This window comes from Diadema antillarum, unplaced genomic scaffold (assembly GCF_040938485.1).
Source record: "Diadema antillarum isolate AM-2024a unplaced genomic scaffold, OU_Dant_1.0 seq00001279_RagTag, whole genome shotgun sequence".
Classification (NCBI taxonomy): domain Eukaryota; kingdom Metazoa; phylum Echinodermata; class Echinoidea; order Diadematoida; family Diadematidae; genus Diadema; species Diadema antillarum.
Window position 1 is genome coordinate 916,862 of NW_027272059.1, and position 16,332 is coordinate 933,193.

The 16,332-nt window shown below is 37.3% G+C and overlaps 1 protein-coding gene across 3 annotated transcripts in view; it reads left to right on the forward strand.

Annotated features, from left to right (window-relative positions):
- The window catches only part of LOC139745602 (protein dispatched homolog 1-like), a 111,608-nt gene that overhangs the window by 40,284 nt on the left and 54,992 nt on the right, over positions 1–16,332 (forward strand). For all 3 annotated transcript variants that reach the window (XM_071655996.1, XM_071655994.1, XM_071655997.1), the window contains one exon: positions 11,453–11,928. In XM_071655996.1, the coding sequence (XP_071512097.1) occupies positions 11,816–11,928 (113 nt within the window). In that variant the 5' untranslated portion in view covers positions 11,453–11,815. The remainder of the gene's footprint in view (positions 1–11,452; positions 11,929–16,332) is intronic.

A 16,332-nucleotide genomic window follows, 5' to 3' on the forward strand; every position in this document is an offset into this window, starting at 1 on the left:
ACATGTTCATTCAATTGCAAGGGCAGAATGCTCATATGGTAAGTGATATTGAAAGCAAAACAAAAACAGAAACAATAACATCAACAACAACAACAACCCCAAAACATGGAGTCGGGCGAGTTACAGCAATACAGACAAAAAAAAAAAAAATGTTTTGTCTTATCCACAAGTTGTTACAGTTAGTAGTTTTAACCAACCCATGAAATGTCATCTCTGAATAGAATTTGATAAAAACTGAAATGGCAAGGAAGAGACAGAGCCCATGCATTTTTATGACAGACTGTAGGCAGATATTATGATGCAGTAAAGCATTTCATTAAAGGCATTGTTTACCATTTGCAGATGAAACAAAAACCCTGCATTAGTGCTTAAAAATAGTTCTAAAATATGAGTTAGGGCTAGAAACAACCAATGTAAAAATATTCATTAGTATAATCAATGTTAAGCATTGTTTTATACAAAATATGAACAATAGTTGTGATAGAATTATTTCTAAATTAAACCATCTATAGTAATGGTTTTTTGAAAAAAGATATCTCCTTAAATTTAGCATTTATTGCAAGATTTTTATGTGGTAGGATGTTTTGTGAAACAACTGACCTACACATGTGCATCAAGTGTGATAACTTGAACATCTTTTAAATCACTGCTCACATGGTATTGTGTACCTTTAAATCATGTGATTTGGTGAATGTCGAAGAGCTGTAATATTATAATCACACTTCATGGAAAGGCATGAATGCTACAGATCCAAAAAATCACAAAATTGTTATGCCCCTACTGCTACATGTTTCTCTCATTGCTCGACACTCTTCTGTGTTTATAGTAATGCAATCATCTGTTAGTCATTTCAGATAGTGAAGCAAAATTTGATGCAAAGGAAGGATGACAGGAATTAAGTGAGATGGAAAGCTGTCCAAGAGACTTGTGATTAGTTGTAAGTTGTTACAAACTGATAAAGATATGTTTTCAACACAGGTGACCAGTTCATCAAGATATCACGTAGGGTACAAATAACAATCTTCTTTATGCTTTGTTTTGCATTAGTCAGAGTATGACACCCCTACCCATTATTTTTCCTTCAACCAAGAATGAAATTAATTCTTTTTCTTCCTTCATCAGTCTGTTTCTACTTTGACTCTCTCTCCAGTCTTAGAATGCTATGAAGTAGTTTGATTAGCCTCTTAGATGCTTAATTACACTGTTTTGATCTGTTTTATGTGAATACAAATGCATGACTGTCATTGTTAATAATAATGGGGGTATTACTATGAATATGAATTCGTATTCCATTGAGCAGTTTGAGTCTCTTAGATTGGAGGAACCCCTGGTGTGTACTTTGGATATTATCTATTTTGGAGGCGACAAGGTTCTGCCGGACAGTGCATTCCATGAGTTCCAAGCTTCGGCCTCTTGACGTGGGTCCGAAGACATCTCTCTTCAGCTGTTACTGGCCACTAACACTCAACCAAGCCACGTTCACACGCCACCGACAGCAATTCTCCCAATTTTTTTCCCTCGCCTCCTTACTCCTATCAGTGACATGTTTTGTGGGCGCCGTTTACTCTCCATTAGACTTTATGATTCAATTAGTAGTAGATATGCAAGAATAATGAATTTAAATTGTGTTATAATTACATTGCTATGATTCTACATAGTATACATTGTATCTAATTGATTTTGTTCTTGACACAGGTTTGCAATCTCAACACACTTTTAGCACTCCGTCGCGGACTCTGTTTAAAAGCACAGTATATATATAGCATTGATGTTTTCCTGTCGCACTGTGTCTTGGAATCAGTTATGATGCAATAGGTAGATCATATTTAACATGTAAGAACTGTTACTAGCAATTGAATTTTGCTATATTTTCTTTGTCATAGTGGAGAAGTAGAGAGAAGAAGGAAAAAGAGGGAGATACTCTCAAAAGAGGAAGAGATATAATTTTTGAATTTGTCATTTTGTGTCCTTTCTGCGAGGAGTGCCGTTGTTCTCTAGTGACATCAGACTAGTCTCAGTGGATATTTGGTAATGTTTCTCATGTATGTATAATATTTTGGTGACGTTGAGAGACGTGTGTAGAGGAGTGTGTGGATACAGCTGAGGGGCGCTGAAAGTGAAGTGAACCATGGCTGGTATTGACAACAATTATAGCCCGTTGTGACAGGCGTGAACCTGTCAGGCAACCGTGCTCATGGAATCATTTTTCAAGCTGATCGGAGGCAAATTTCACCCGTGCAGCTGATCAAAATCTTGCCACCCCACTTCCAGTCTGCCACTTGGGTTAATCATGTACTGTGAGGACTCTTAATTGCTACATGAAGATGAAGTGACAGATGCAATTTAAGGTGTGAATTTCACTTGCCAATTGAGGTCTGGGAGAAGGAACAATTTTTGCAGCGATGAAAAATTTGCAGCTTTGTACTGCTGCATTTCACGCTTGATATCAAGTAGAGTGCATTTGAACCTTTTCGGTATGAATAACAAAAGCAGTGGAAGGAGACTATTTTAATCAATTGTACAAGAATACTTGTATGTATGACAAGGTGCAGGACTGCATGGACTTGAATTTTTCATTCTGTCTTAAATTGATTTTGAATACCTTTTATTTCCTTTGAAAGTTTGATGAATTTTGCTTGATCATCAATGCCGATGCACTATGATATTGTGGAAGTGTTTTAGTGTGGCCTTGAGAATAGTTGTATCTTTCATTTCTGATATGTCTAGATATCTGTGTTAGTGTGCTGAAAGAATAATCACAATGAATTTTGCAGTTATCAGACATGTTTAATTTAAGAATGGTAAAGTATGGCAAGACCGACATGTCAGATGAACTATCACTACAAAGTGCATTATGTAAATGTATACAAGGGAAATCAGGGTGTTGTTGAGGCAGAAAAGGAGATTATGCACACACTGTATGCTCTTTATGATGGATGTCAAGAAAGCTTGCATTTCAGCAGCAAGTTTTCATTATATTGATTCACTTTGGTTTTCAATTCTGTGTAATTCCATCTTTCTTGGAACTTGTAAATGTTTCCTAATGTTTTATATGTCTTGTATGCAGTAAATGCATGAGACAAGAAACAAAAAATTGGTATTCATGCTTCTGTCATGTGTGATTCAGTTGAGGCTCTCCAGGCAGATTTAATCACATTTATTGAAATATCTCAGCCAATTATCATTTTAAATGATGAAGTATTTTGTACGCAGAAATCACATCAGGGTCAGAGGACTCTGCAAATGGTGAAAGGATGGCTCTGGAAAAGAGATGGCATTTGGAAGATCAGCAGAAAAAATTCTGTTGGGATGCAGCTATGCATACCTAGTGATTTATTTTTGGCTTGGAGGAACAGCAGGGAAGTTATGACTCCAGGGGAGGCCCAAAGAGCAAGCTTCATTACGGAACATCCAAGGACTGCGGACTGCAAATTAAACCATAATGACGCTGAGGTGCAATGCTGTCTGAGGAAGTTTAGATGTCATCCCTGGCATCATGTGTGTCGGGTCTTTTTTTTTTTTTAAATCGATATTTGATGAATTGATGACTAAATCCACCTTTTACACTCCCATAGAATGATGGTGAAGATAAAGTTAAGTTCACATGATATTTGTAATTTTCTAAGCTTTTAAATTTCAGTGATTACCGCAGCTACACAACACCTAATCTTAGAAACTGAATTTTTGAACGAGAGTCCCACTTGATGATTAAACCAAAGAACTGGAGGAAATACATACATGCAGCACTAGCAATAACATGTGATGATGTAGTTGTGTACAATATGTACTGCAGGTTGCCCTGGAAGCTTTAAAGGACAAGTTCACCTTCATAGACATGTGGGTTGAGTGAATGCAGTAATATTAGTAGAACACATCAGTGAGAGGTTGAGCAAAATCGGACGATCCGTTAAAAAGTTATTAATTTTTGAAGTCTCTGCTCAGTCACGGCTGGATGAAAAGACTACTATAGCTTGGGATGTCACATGAGTACAACGATATAAAGAAAGAATAAAGAAAATTCAACATATTTCCATTTTTCTCGCATAACAAAAGAACACTCGACTTCTCTCTTTCAGAAGGCAAGGGGAATAATATTACCCTTAACATATGTCAGTAGCAAGTCGAAGAAATGTGCACTTTATTCAAAAAGTCAAGTTTTGTGAAATTCTCTTTTTATTTTCATTATATAATTGTACGCGTGTGACATCATACACTGTAGTAGTCTTCTCTTCCAGCAGTGACAGCGCAGATACTCAAAATATTCGTAACTCTTGAACAGATTGTCCAATTTTCCTCAAACTTTCACTGATGTGTTCTACTAATATTTCTGCATTCTCTCAATCCTTATGTATATGAAGGTGGACTTGTCCTTTAAGGGGGAATGGGATTCACGAAGAGATCACACTAATGCTAACGTTCATGTTTGTTGATTATTGTGTCTCCACAATGCTAAACTGCAAGTAGGGACCCCCTCCCCCAGTTTGTGGCTAGAGCGTAAAGTCTAAGAAATCTTACGGTTCTACAAATTGACTGCATCTACATGGGGCTAAACTACAAGCTACCACTGCAGGGGCGGATCTATAGGAATTACGTAAGGGGGGGGGGCGGTGGCGCCTTTATAAAAATTAATGGAGGCACTACTGCACTGTAATCATTGGAGTTTAAAACTTTGAACTACATTGTAATCTTTAAAGGAAACAAAAACTCAAAGAGAAATGTGGATGGGTGAAGCAGTAACACATAAGTGAAAGTTTCAGGAAAATAGTATAATCAAAGTTATGAATTTTTAAAGTTTGGGTGTTGGAACTGCTGGATGAGGAGACTACTTGAGTTTATAACATCACACAATAAGTATTAAAAAAAATAGAGAGAAAATTCAACATGCTTTCACTTTTCTAGCATAATGAAAGAGCACTTGACTAAAGAAAGCAGGGGGAGTAATTACTTAACATATGTTAGTATCAAGTGGATGGAATGTGTAATTTTCATGAAAAATGAATTTTTGTGGAATTCCTTTTTTATTTTCTGTATATTTCCTTCCTCCATTTATTCTTCCATTTCCAGCAGAAACATACAAATATTTTACAGAAATTCATTTTCAGCACCAAATAGTTTATGAGTCTGGTCGGGGAGGAAGGCCTCGAGCCTCCATGATTAAGTTTACCTTTTCCTCCTTTGGCAACCAGCGGTATGCACCTAGAATCACCACTCATAATTTTTATATTATGTAATATGATTTTCTGCTTGTATTTTATGTTGAAATGCCAAATAAATAAATGATAATGAGCTAGCGGTAAGTACATCTATGTAGCTGATTATGTCAGAAATTTAGCTACTGCTGATAGCTTTATCACTCCAAACTGCTCATTCAACCAAGAGAATATCAAATGTGATTACCAGCTGAAATGCCTAAATTTGGATTGTTTCATGTCTCAGCCATCACAGTGCCTGGGGCATATGTCCTCTTAAATTGCTGATTTCCTAGTATTTGTAGTGGGTTTTGATTGCACAGAGCATATTCTGCACACAAACTACATTGTAGTGTAAGATTTCTTATTGTAATCTCTAGTGTTATACTGTATCCAAACAATCTTTTAGGCAGAAAACTTAGGCGCAGAGTTTTCTTAAGAGCATGATTTGTTGACTTTGCTTTGAGAGGGTCAGGATAGAGTTGACCATTTTCAGGATGAACAATGAGGGGCTAGTTTTAGTTTCATGAAAAATGAACCAAATGAATGCCACACAATATGACTCCATGCGTGTCATCAATAACTGTTAAACATCTCAAATTACCCCCTTTCATCTTAAATTGAAAACTGCCAGTGTATCAACACGTTACAAAAGTTGACCTTAAAGGACAAGTTCACCTTCATAAACATAAGGATTGAGAAAATGCAACAATATTAGTAGAACACATCAGTGAAAGTTTGAGGAAAATTGGACAATCGATGCAAAAGTTATGAATTTTTAAAATTTTTGTGTTGGAACCGCTGGATGAGGAGACTACTACAGCTTGTGAGTCATATGCGTACAACAGGATAAAGAAAATGTTAGGAAAATTCAACATATTTTCACTTTTTTCGCATAATCAAAAAGAGCACTTGACTTGTCTCTTTCTAAAAGCAGGGGGAATAATATTACCCCTAACATATGTCGGTAACGAGTCAAGGGAATATGTACTTTTTTCAAAAGATGGAATTTTGTGAAATTCTCTTTATATTTTCCTTATATTGTTGTACGCATGTGACATCTAAGTTATTCATACACTGCAGTAGTCTTATCATCCAGCGGTTACTACACAAAAACTTCAAAAATTCATAAATTTTGAACGGGTTGTCCGATTTTCCTCAAACTTTCAATGACGTGTTCTCCTAATATTGCTACATTCTCTCAATCCTTATGTTTATGAGGGTGAACTTGTCCTTTAAGTCTTTACCTGTCAGTTATGTAGTTATTGCTACTTTCTTTCAGTTCTTTTGTCATCCACCAGGTAGTTAGCGGATATACTCAGAATTGTTGTTGCATGTTTCCACTGTGAAAAGACACAAATCACTTTGAATCAAATTTGAAACTTTGTAACTTGTTGGTTATGATCATGGTTATTTTGAATAGGAAATTCAGGGGAGTGCTTATCATACACAGATTCTGTCTGTGGCTGCCGTACACCACCACTAGGGGCACTATAATGATTTTATAGTGATGGGATAACTTTTGGTTTCCAGTTGCCAAATGACAGGATATAGCTCTCTCATAAGAAACAGTCACATCATGAGACTTATCAATAGAACTATATTTATGGACAGAAGAAGTATTTTGGGGAAAAATTATGATAAAAAGTTAATCTATGTTTACGCAGTATCATCAGCAGCAATGTCAGCAATTTTGGATTGCCAAAGATGGCTTTGGCAAATTTAGAGAAAAGAAATTCACATCTCCCTGTTTAATAGTGTTTTGGTTGATCTAAACATTGATTTGCAATTTCAGGAGTAGTGATTCTAAAGTTCTTGTTTGTCTCAAACTTATGGAGCGATACTATATATCATGCAAAAGACCTTATGTTTTTACTAATCTTCGAAGACATAAGAACTTGATTCATTCACTCAAATGCAAGAAGAGTAATGATTTGATATTTGTGTGCAATAAGAGTCCAGCCATAGATACTGTAAAGCCAGAAATTTTTGTGTGCATGAAACTTTCAGGAATTTTGAGAAAATCCAAGATCTGCAAAAATAAAATGCATATATAAGTCTTTGTCTACACAATGCATTACATGCACATGGCAGTTGCAAAACTGTCGTGCTGCGAAAGAGGCCGTCGACTCCAATTTGCAAAAGTTTCGTGCCGCAAATTTTTCTGGTTGTACAATAAGTCGCACTATAATCACTTTGAAGGCAGTATAAAAAGTTATTTATTAATTCTCTTAGAAATACCTTTAGTGTATGTTTTGTCAAATCTACACTAACATCTTCCATTGCCTGTTGCTTGCCTTTCACTGTTTTCATTTTTTTCTGGTTTTGTTTTGTTTTATCATTGGAGTACCTCATTAGTAAACTTTGATGTACAGAACAGGAGAGAGTGATTAGAATCACCCAAGCTGTAGTCTGAAAGCAGCCAGTGTGAGTAATGTATCCTTCCATTAAACATTTAGGAACATGATGGCAATTAGCTGCTGTGGAACTACACATAACAAGTGTTAGCAATCGGACAGGCCAGGGTCATGGTTACCTGTCTTATATGCCTCCTTTTATTATATTGCTCGTGTTTTATTTATGGATCACCAGTCATCTATGTTCAGGTACTGTATACGCTATTATTTTCGCGTACAGATATTTTCGTGAATGGGGAGGTCACAGACTTTTGTTTTCGCGAATTGACACCTACGCCAATTTAAATGTACTATTACTCTAGCGTCTGGCGACTTTTTCGCGTGTTGTTAAATTCACGATCCAACTGTGATTTGCGAAATTCGCAAAAATAAAACCCTCGTGAAAATAACAGCTTATACAACAGTAAAACTGTGCATGTAATGGGTAAGCTTGTGTTACAAAATTTCTTGTAGCAATTTTATTATGACTATGAGGTAGCAAAATAACTTGTGTGTCAAAGAAGTGAGGTTAATTTATCTACTTATCTATCACTATCTACCTATCTACCTATTTATCTATCTATCTGTTGATCTATCTCTCTATCTACCTATGTATCTGCCAACCTATCTACCTGTCTGTCTGTCTGTTTGTCTGGCTATTGTATTTGCAGTATCCACCCCTCCCCGGTTTATATTTTGTCTCCTCTGTTAGATATTTACCTCCGCCAGTAAAAACCTACAGCTGACAGGGGTTATGTTTTCAGTTCCATATGTTTGTCTGTCTGTATGTCTTTCTGTTTGTTTGTGCACAAGATAACTTAAGAATAGATGAAAAAATTTACACTAAACTTGCAGGGTTTGTTGATAATGAAGTACGAAAGAAATTATAAAATCTGGGGGTCATGAGGTCCAAGGTCAAAGGGATCATTTAAGGATATAATATGATTAATTTCCCAATTACTCAGGAACGAATGATCAAATTTTCACCAAACTTGCAGGCTGTGTTTATGATGATGTACAAAAGAAAAAAAATAATTAGGAGATCATGAGGTCAAATCTCCCAATAACTCAAGAACAAATGATCAGATATTTACCAAACTTGTAAGGTGTGTTCATAATGAAACAAGCAATAAACTATTCAATGTAGGCAACATGAAGTCAAAGGTCAAAGGTCATAGGGGTCATAAAGTACATAAAAGACTCTTAAGTCTCCCAATAACTCAACAGATAATCAGATTTTCACTAAACTTGCATAATGTTCATAATGAAGTAAGAGAGAAATATTTTAATTTGGGGTCATGAGGTCAAAGGTTATAGGTCAGCAAATTTGCAGGATGTGTTTATCATGAAGAAAGAAAGAAATTATAAAATTTGGAGTCGTGACATTACAGGCCAAAGGTCATAGGAGTCATAAAGGACATAAAATATGCTTCACCTCCGAATAACTCAACAATCGATTACTTTTTCACTGAATGTGTTGATGTGTTGCAGACACTGCCCACAAAATGGTGATATTTTAATCATGGCTGCTTGGCAGAGGTCTACTCTCTCCGAGTGCTCCTCTAGTTGTAAATGGGATTCATCTGAAAGCCCTACAGAGCCATTTTTTCATAATCCTTTGTTTTTAGGGGGTCAATTCCTATGAGGGATAAATCAATCTGACATCTAGTGTGGTTTGCAAAAAGACCACAATATTCAGTAATCTTTTGCACTTCTCATTTTGTAACTCATAAATTTCTTTGGGCAACATTGTGAGTTTTTTATTGTGGTGTGAAAGGTAAAGGTCAGACATTGCAAAGTTTACTGTCATGACTCTTTCTACTAGTAAGCATGGGCCGATGGGGACGGGAGGCAAGTTAAAATCATGATGAGCTGATAATCACGACAGCAGTTCAATGCTACTTAAGATTATCTAAATTAGCAACAGAGAGCTTATTAGTCATTTCCACTTTAGCAGTTGTGTGTTAACTTCACTGAAATTGGAGAGGAATTTTCTCCAGGCACTTTGACGTGTGCGTAGGAGTAACTGTGTGAGGTGTTTAGCTGCTGGCAAAGTCAAAAAAGCTTCTCCTGACAGGATTTCATATCAGGCTCTTGTGATTCTTCTCAATTTCTGAAACTGATATTGGGCAAATGAAACAGTTCTACGTGAGTGATGAATATCGAGGCCGCATGATCCTACCCTAAGGAGTGTTTTACAAGCATTTTCACCCGATAGCATAAGCCTATCAATTGTATTTCCCCTGAAAGATCATTATTGGTGGAATATATTGCCAGTAATTAATCCCTGTGAGGCATCAAAGTTAATGTCAAGACATATATCGACACCTTATATGAGAAAATGATCCATCAGCAGCAATGGTTATCTGTTGATCAGCAGTCCCTGATCAGGAATCTCTTTAAAAAAAGTATCCTCATTACACTTATGATTATGAAGTAAGGTTCATAAACTGAGCAGTATGAACCCAAGTGATTATGTTGGACATCGAATATACACTATAACACCCACAGTTCAAGAGTTTTAAAAATCTAGTTTACCAGTATGAATCTGTCATACATCTATGAGTTAGTACAGTTATAATTGCATCAATTACATTCTCAACATAATGGAATAGATTTATTCTCTTGAGGCCACTTGGCAGCCACACTGTTGATCTCTCAAACTTTGCTTCAAAGCTAGTAGGCTCGCAGCATGGAAATTTCATGATTGCTATAAAAGTAATGTGATGGAGTCTATGTCAATGTTTCATACTGAATTGAGTTAAAGCAGGAGAGAACCTCGTGGCTATACTGCTGAGAAGGAATGTTGGGAATTCATTTATAACTGCATTGTGCAAACATTACCTCATGCCTACAGGTGCAATGTTCGTTTTATTGATCATTAGCTGTGTAAAATGAGGTTCACTTAGAAACATCCGGAGAAGAAAATGTTTTTTCAACCTATTTTGAGGTCTGTGTCTGCATTGTTTGTGATGATGACTTTCCCCCACAAGGCATCATGTGATTTTCCTGTTTTTTGACTACCATTTATTGAAAACAGTATATGGGGGCCCTGTTATCACAGTGGTTTGATAGCACTTTATTGTAGTTGTTAAATGTTCCTGAAATACAGTTGTACATCTGATATTAAGAGAAGTAAAGATGATTTTTAGGATATAAGTTACATTGTATTCCCCATCATCTGTAACAAGGAAAGTAGAAGATTCTTTTTTTTTCTTGAATTTAAAAAATACACTTTTCAAAAGTACCTGTACTTGACTTTCAACGAAAGTAAGCCATTTGGTCATCTTTCCGCTCTGTTTCATCAGACAATTGGGTTTAAATTACTAAGTGTTAATATTACCCAATGGTCTTATCAGAATTAAAGTGTATGTGATGCAAATAAGTGTAGCAAAAAAAGCTGATGTAAATAAGATTTTGAAATGTGTGAATCAAATTGGTCATCAACACAATGTGGAGACATACATGTATATACAGGTAAAGCATTATCAATGTGCACCATACATTGTGTATTATATCCATCACTACCTGTCCAATCAATCAAGACCTCAATTAAAAACAGGACACAAGATTTGATGTTGGTTTGTTTTCAGTACCTGTATGTCACATCTTTTAATTTGACAGAACTTCCCAAGTCTTAACCAGTCAAAGACTCAGTGATATATGAAGTGTGACAAGATATGCCCAAGTGAATGAACCATGACCCATGACGTATCATAGAATGTGCAATGTAACTGTGTATTTTGTGTTTAGCACATGTATGAAGCAGCTCTCAATTGGATTGCACCCAGTCATCTGTCTCACACATAGATTTTCACTTTTTTTCCTCTCCCTCTCTCGTGACACTCTTCCGACCCACTCATCCAGGTGTCAAGCGAGGGAGTGCTCCATGACTGGCAAATTGACGAGGGTAGTCAGTGGCTCAGCGTGGGAAGCGTCACGTTGATCACCAAGATGTGTCGCAGCATCCGCCACCATCGAGTGCACTTTCTGTCCCGCCGGCACGACTCGTCAGCAGCAGAGAAGTGACACATCAGTGCGTCATCCTCCCAAATTTGTCTAGACTACCAGCAGGGGGTGAAGGACTGGGGTCCCCCTAGCACCAGCTGGGCAGGGCTGCAACCCTCTTGGGTCGACTCTGGTGCCAAAGAGAGCTGCACCATCTTCGGGTCTCCGTGCCTACATCCTTCTTTTTTCTTGTTGGACTGCTCCAGTTACCCAGGCCAGGCAATGAAACCCACGGACTCGCCTCGCGTTCACTACAGCCCAGGGCACCAGCAGTCTACCCCTTCCTCCCCCTCCAGGGGATGGGGTACCAGCTTCAAGCACAGGTTCTGTTTTGGGTATGTATAAAATCATCTTTTTGGTCCTCCTTTCTTCCCCTCTTTCTCTCCTAAAGTCATATCTATGGATCCAGTACTATTCATGGAGGACATAAAATCATTTTCTAGTTCATATTTCATTCATATCTTCTGAATAGGAGTGAAACGTCAACAGTTATATCTACTATCAGTGTTTACCAATAGATTCTGTATTCTCTCCTAAATTTGTAAGATCTGTCATAGTGGGTGACATGACTTTGGTTCCTGCAACAGTTGCTCAGGTCTTTGTTTCTCCAAGAACGTAGGATTAGGGTTAGGGTTGTGATAGGGCTTTAGGTGTAGTTTAATGTGAGGATTAGGGTTTGGGTTAGGGTTATATTTGTGGGTATGTTTAGGTTTGCATGCAGAAATTTCATGGCAGCAATTGTTGCAGGAACAAATGTCATGGAGCCATCATAGTGAAGGCAAACATTCACACTGCTTCAAATTTCAACCACAAACCATCTTTACTCCCTGATCAGTGATGCCGACGCAAGAAGGTATGAGAGGTCACACCTAAGACAGAGTATGATTTTGTCTTGATCTGGAATTAGGGACTTCATAGGAGAAGGCATTTGTTAATGGTTCCTGTGGTCCAGGAAGGTGCATATTAATTTTACCACTTCCAAAGTTTGCACATGACGGGCGGTATGTTGTACTATCATGTGACAAATCAACATCCCTCCTCTATCCCGACCGACCTCCCTCCCTCTCTCCCCCCCCCCCCCCCCCCAGTCTCTTTCTCTCTCTTTCTATCTTTCTCTTGCTCGGTGTTTTGGTCAGGCAGTTGTATGTTGAAGAATATACGGAGAGCTAAGCTAAGGGAATCGGAGACAGTTTGATATAACGAGGTTTCCAAAAGTTTGCTAATGATGTTTACCTTCTGGCAATAAGCCAATATCTTCACCTGAGTGCCAGAAGGGTGTTATTGTTGTACCATTTCATCGGACTTAATTCATTTCTGCTTTTAAACTAGTGCACAAGTGCTCTAAATTTAGAAATTGCTGAAGTAAATGAATTCGTAGTCACTGTTTGCTTTCTCTTTCCAAGGAAAAGATGTGGCGAGTTCAAATTTTCTGGAATGCTGTGCCCACTGACGTGTTTGTTGGGATCTTGCAGCGTGATTATCAACACTTGATTCAAAGCTATCTATCATTTGCAAGATTTTGCAGGTGTCTGTCGTGACAACTCAATGGATTTGTGTCTTACTTCCATATTTGAGATATCGAGAATTACAGCAGTCCTGTCATTTCACTTTCCAAAGTATCTTCTTTGTTGATTAAAGGATAAACAACTTTAAGCCTCTTCATTTAACATTATGTGAATACTTGTTATTGTTTTTATATGATTTTTAGTGGGTTTTCCTGCTTGTACTGTTTTTATTTTTTATTTTTTGCCCTTAAGAGATGATGAGGGTGCAATGGCATTATAAAATATGTCCCTCATGTAGCTGCTGCTGATCCCCCCCCCCTAAAATGGAAGAACCATCCTCATTTTACATAATTTGAGACATGCCCCTTGGATGCCAAAGAGGGTGTGTCATTTTATTAGAACATTTTGCATATTTGAAGTGTTGCATCCTTGTGCTTTTTTCTACAGGAATTCATTTCTGTGTATTATGATAATTCTGCCTCACTTGTGTGCAAAAAGAACCAATAAATTATTTTTGATGTCACTATATAACAATATTGAGCATGACATATGCATTCACAAAGTGAATTCTCTTCCCAAGTTGGAGTTACGAAAGTGAGATATGCATTTAAGATGAAATAGAATCACAGTATGAGACAATATAGGACTTCTGGTATGTGTGTACATGTAGAGAATGCAGCCATCTTGCTGACGTCGAGTCTAGTCTGTAAAGTACTGTGTCATAATGGGAGGAAAAGTAGGTCAGTCTTGCCAGAAGGTCAGGGAAGATCCAAGTGCAAACCATAATGGAAGTCCTTTTAGAGTGTGCTGGTGGTACAGTTCATGGAATGAACTGTGCTGGTGGTACAGTTCATGGAATGAACTGTGCTGGTGGTACAGTTCATGGAATGAACTGTGCTGGTGGTACAGTTCATGGAATGAACTGTGCTGGTGGTACAGTTCATGGAATGAACTGTGCTGGTGGTACAGTTCATGGAATGAACTGTGCTGGTGGTACAATTCATGGAATGAACTGTGCTGGTGGTACAGTTCATGGAATGAAACTGACTCAGCTTTGTCCTGTGTGGTTAATTCCTCGTGAATCTGGACAGTCTGATACATTATAAAGATCCGAGAATACATACAAACATACACAAAACACATTCTGGAGACTATGTAGGCCTACAGTGTATTCAGCAAACACCAAACCAGAAATTTTGAAGGTTGTTGTATGTTTCTCTTGCAAATTGCAATCACTTTGAGTGCCAAAAGATTGGTCATAGAAGATTTCTCCTCAAAAACTTGCATTCACAAATGTAATTTCAGTTCTTTTCTTTTCTTTTTTTTTTTTTTGGTTAATTTTTTGATATCACTGTGATAATGAAAACAAAGTAAAGAGTGTACTTCGATTCTTAGATGACAATTAATCAATATTTTGCCCAGTATATATTTAGACTTACCATCAGTTGTCCAAACATTTCGTGTACTTGTTAGGATTTGACTTATTAGTGAAAAATTGAGCAAAAAAAAAAAACGGGATTCCAAACTCAGCTGTGTTGCACCTTGTTACATGATTGGATTTGAGCCATAGAAATGTAAGTAAACAAAGATTTATCACCAAGTATTAACAAGTTTAGTCTTATTGATAATAAACCCATTACAAACCTAATCTTTTATAGCCCAGGAAAATCATTTCAGCAAAGTTTTGGATGTTTAGAAAGTCATATTAGACTGCCCATCCAAGTGTAACAATGGACTTCAGTGGTATCATAGGGTGAACTGATAAAGATTCATAACTTTAAATTCTCGAGTGACTTATAGGTAATTAATTTGAGGTGGTCCTCTGTTTCTCAATGCATGTAAACTAGCAACACTAACTTGAAATAAGACTCATTCTAAAGTATATCATCAAAATAAACTGGTCAATTTGTTTATCAAGTACTGTAAAAATAGACATAGCTTTATTTGTGTACAAGCCTTTCCTTGATATGCTCTAGAGAGTGTGCGATTGAAACAGCAAAATGTAAAGAAACTCACCGAAAGGAACTAATTAGTTGGCAGCAAACATATCATTCCTGATTAATTGTCCTTGGAATACTGTCAGACCAATTGATATTTATTCTGCTGGGGGCACGCCGCGGGAAATGAGGAAAGGCGAGCACAAAGCGAGGAAGGAGGGTGAGGAAGGTAGAGTCCTATTGATTGGGAGACGGGAAGTGTTATTCAATGTCTCAAGGAGACATCTTTCTCAAAATCAAGATGGTGATATTGCCGCTGACAACGTCGGCACGGCAAAGGGGTCCTACCCTTTGTCAAAATAACTTTGCCCAGTTTCATCGAGGCGAGAGAATGCACAATAGGACTTGATAGAGAGCTTTCCACTGGCTGGGGGGAAGCGTGGCATGCTATTGTGATGTCATAGCTGTGGGCAGCTTGATTTTTTCCTTTCCAGACACTTGCAATAAGCTGCACTACTCTGAGTGCAGCAAATCAGATACCTGGTTTAAAGCACAGGGGATGATTTCATCATCAGTGATGATGTACTTTCTTACATCCTGATCTATTCATCTTCACATGATTGTAGCTGACGTAATTTGACATTATTTCTTCTTTTGTGTAATCAGGAGACTTAATCTTTTGGTTAATACTTTCTGAGATTCTGTTGCTGTTGATTTTGAGGCAGAGGGCTATAAACGATTTGGAACCATTTATGTTCGTATATTTGAATGTATTCATGATGATCCTTGTAAGATGTCCGCAATTCAGCCTCCTGGCTGCAAGAGATGTTATTCAATAAATAAATTTTTCAATCATATGAAAAGAAAAGACAAATTCCTAAAATGGGATAAGTTTCTAGTATATAGAGCAAGAATAGCTGGTAGGATTCTCCGGTGACTTGCTGGTAATCATATTTCTGTACCTTTCTGCAAACCCTCGTCAGAATTTCAGAGCATGGATTTGTCGACGATGACAAATTTTTGCTCTAAGATAATCTAATTGATTCTGTCAAGTTTGGCTGACATATATCTAAATGCCACAGGGATATCTTGATATATCAATATGCACTGCTAGCCTACATCCATAACCCATTTAGCATATACATATCTTTATGATAAAATAAAGGAAGCTTGCAGCAGTAATCAACCTTTATATACACCTCAGCTTAATTGTTCAGTGCAGTGATTTCAGAAAAAAAAAGTTCCCACAAGGAAGGAAAAAAAAACACCCATCAAATAACATCATTTCTGTGTATAT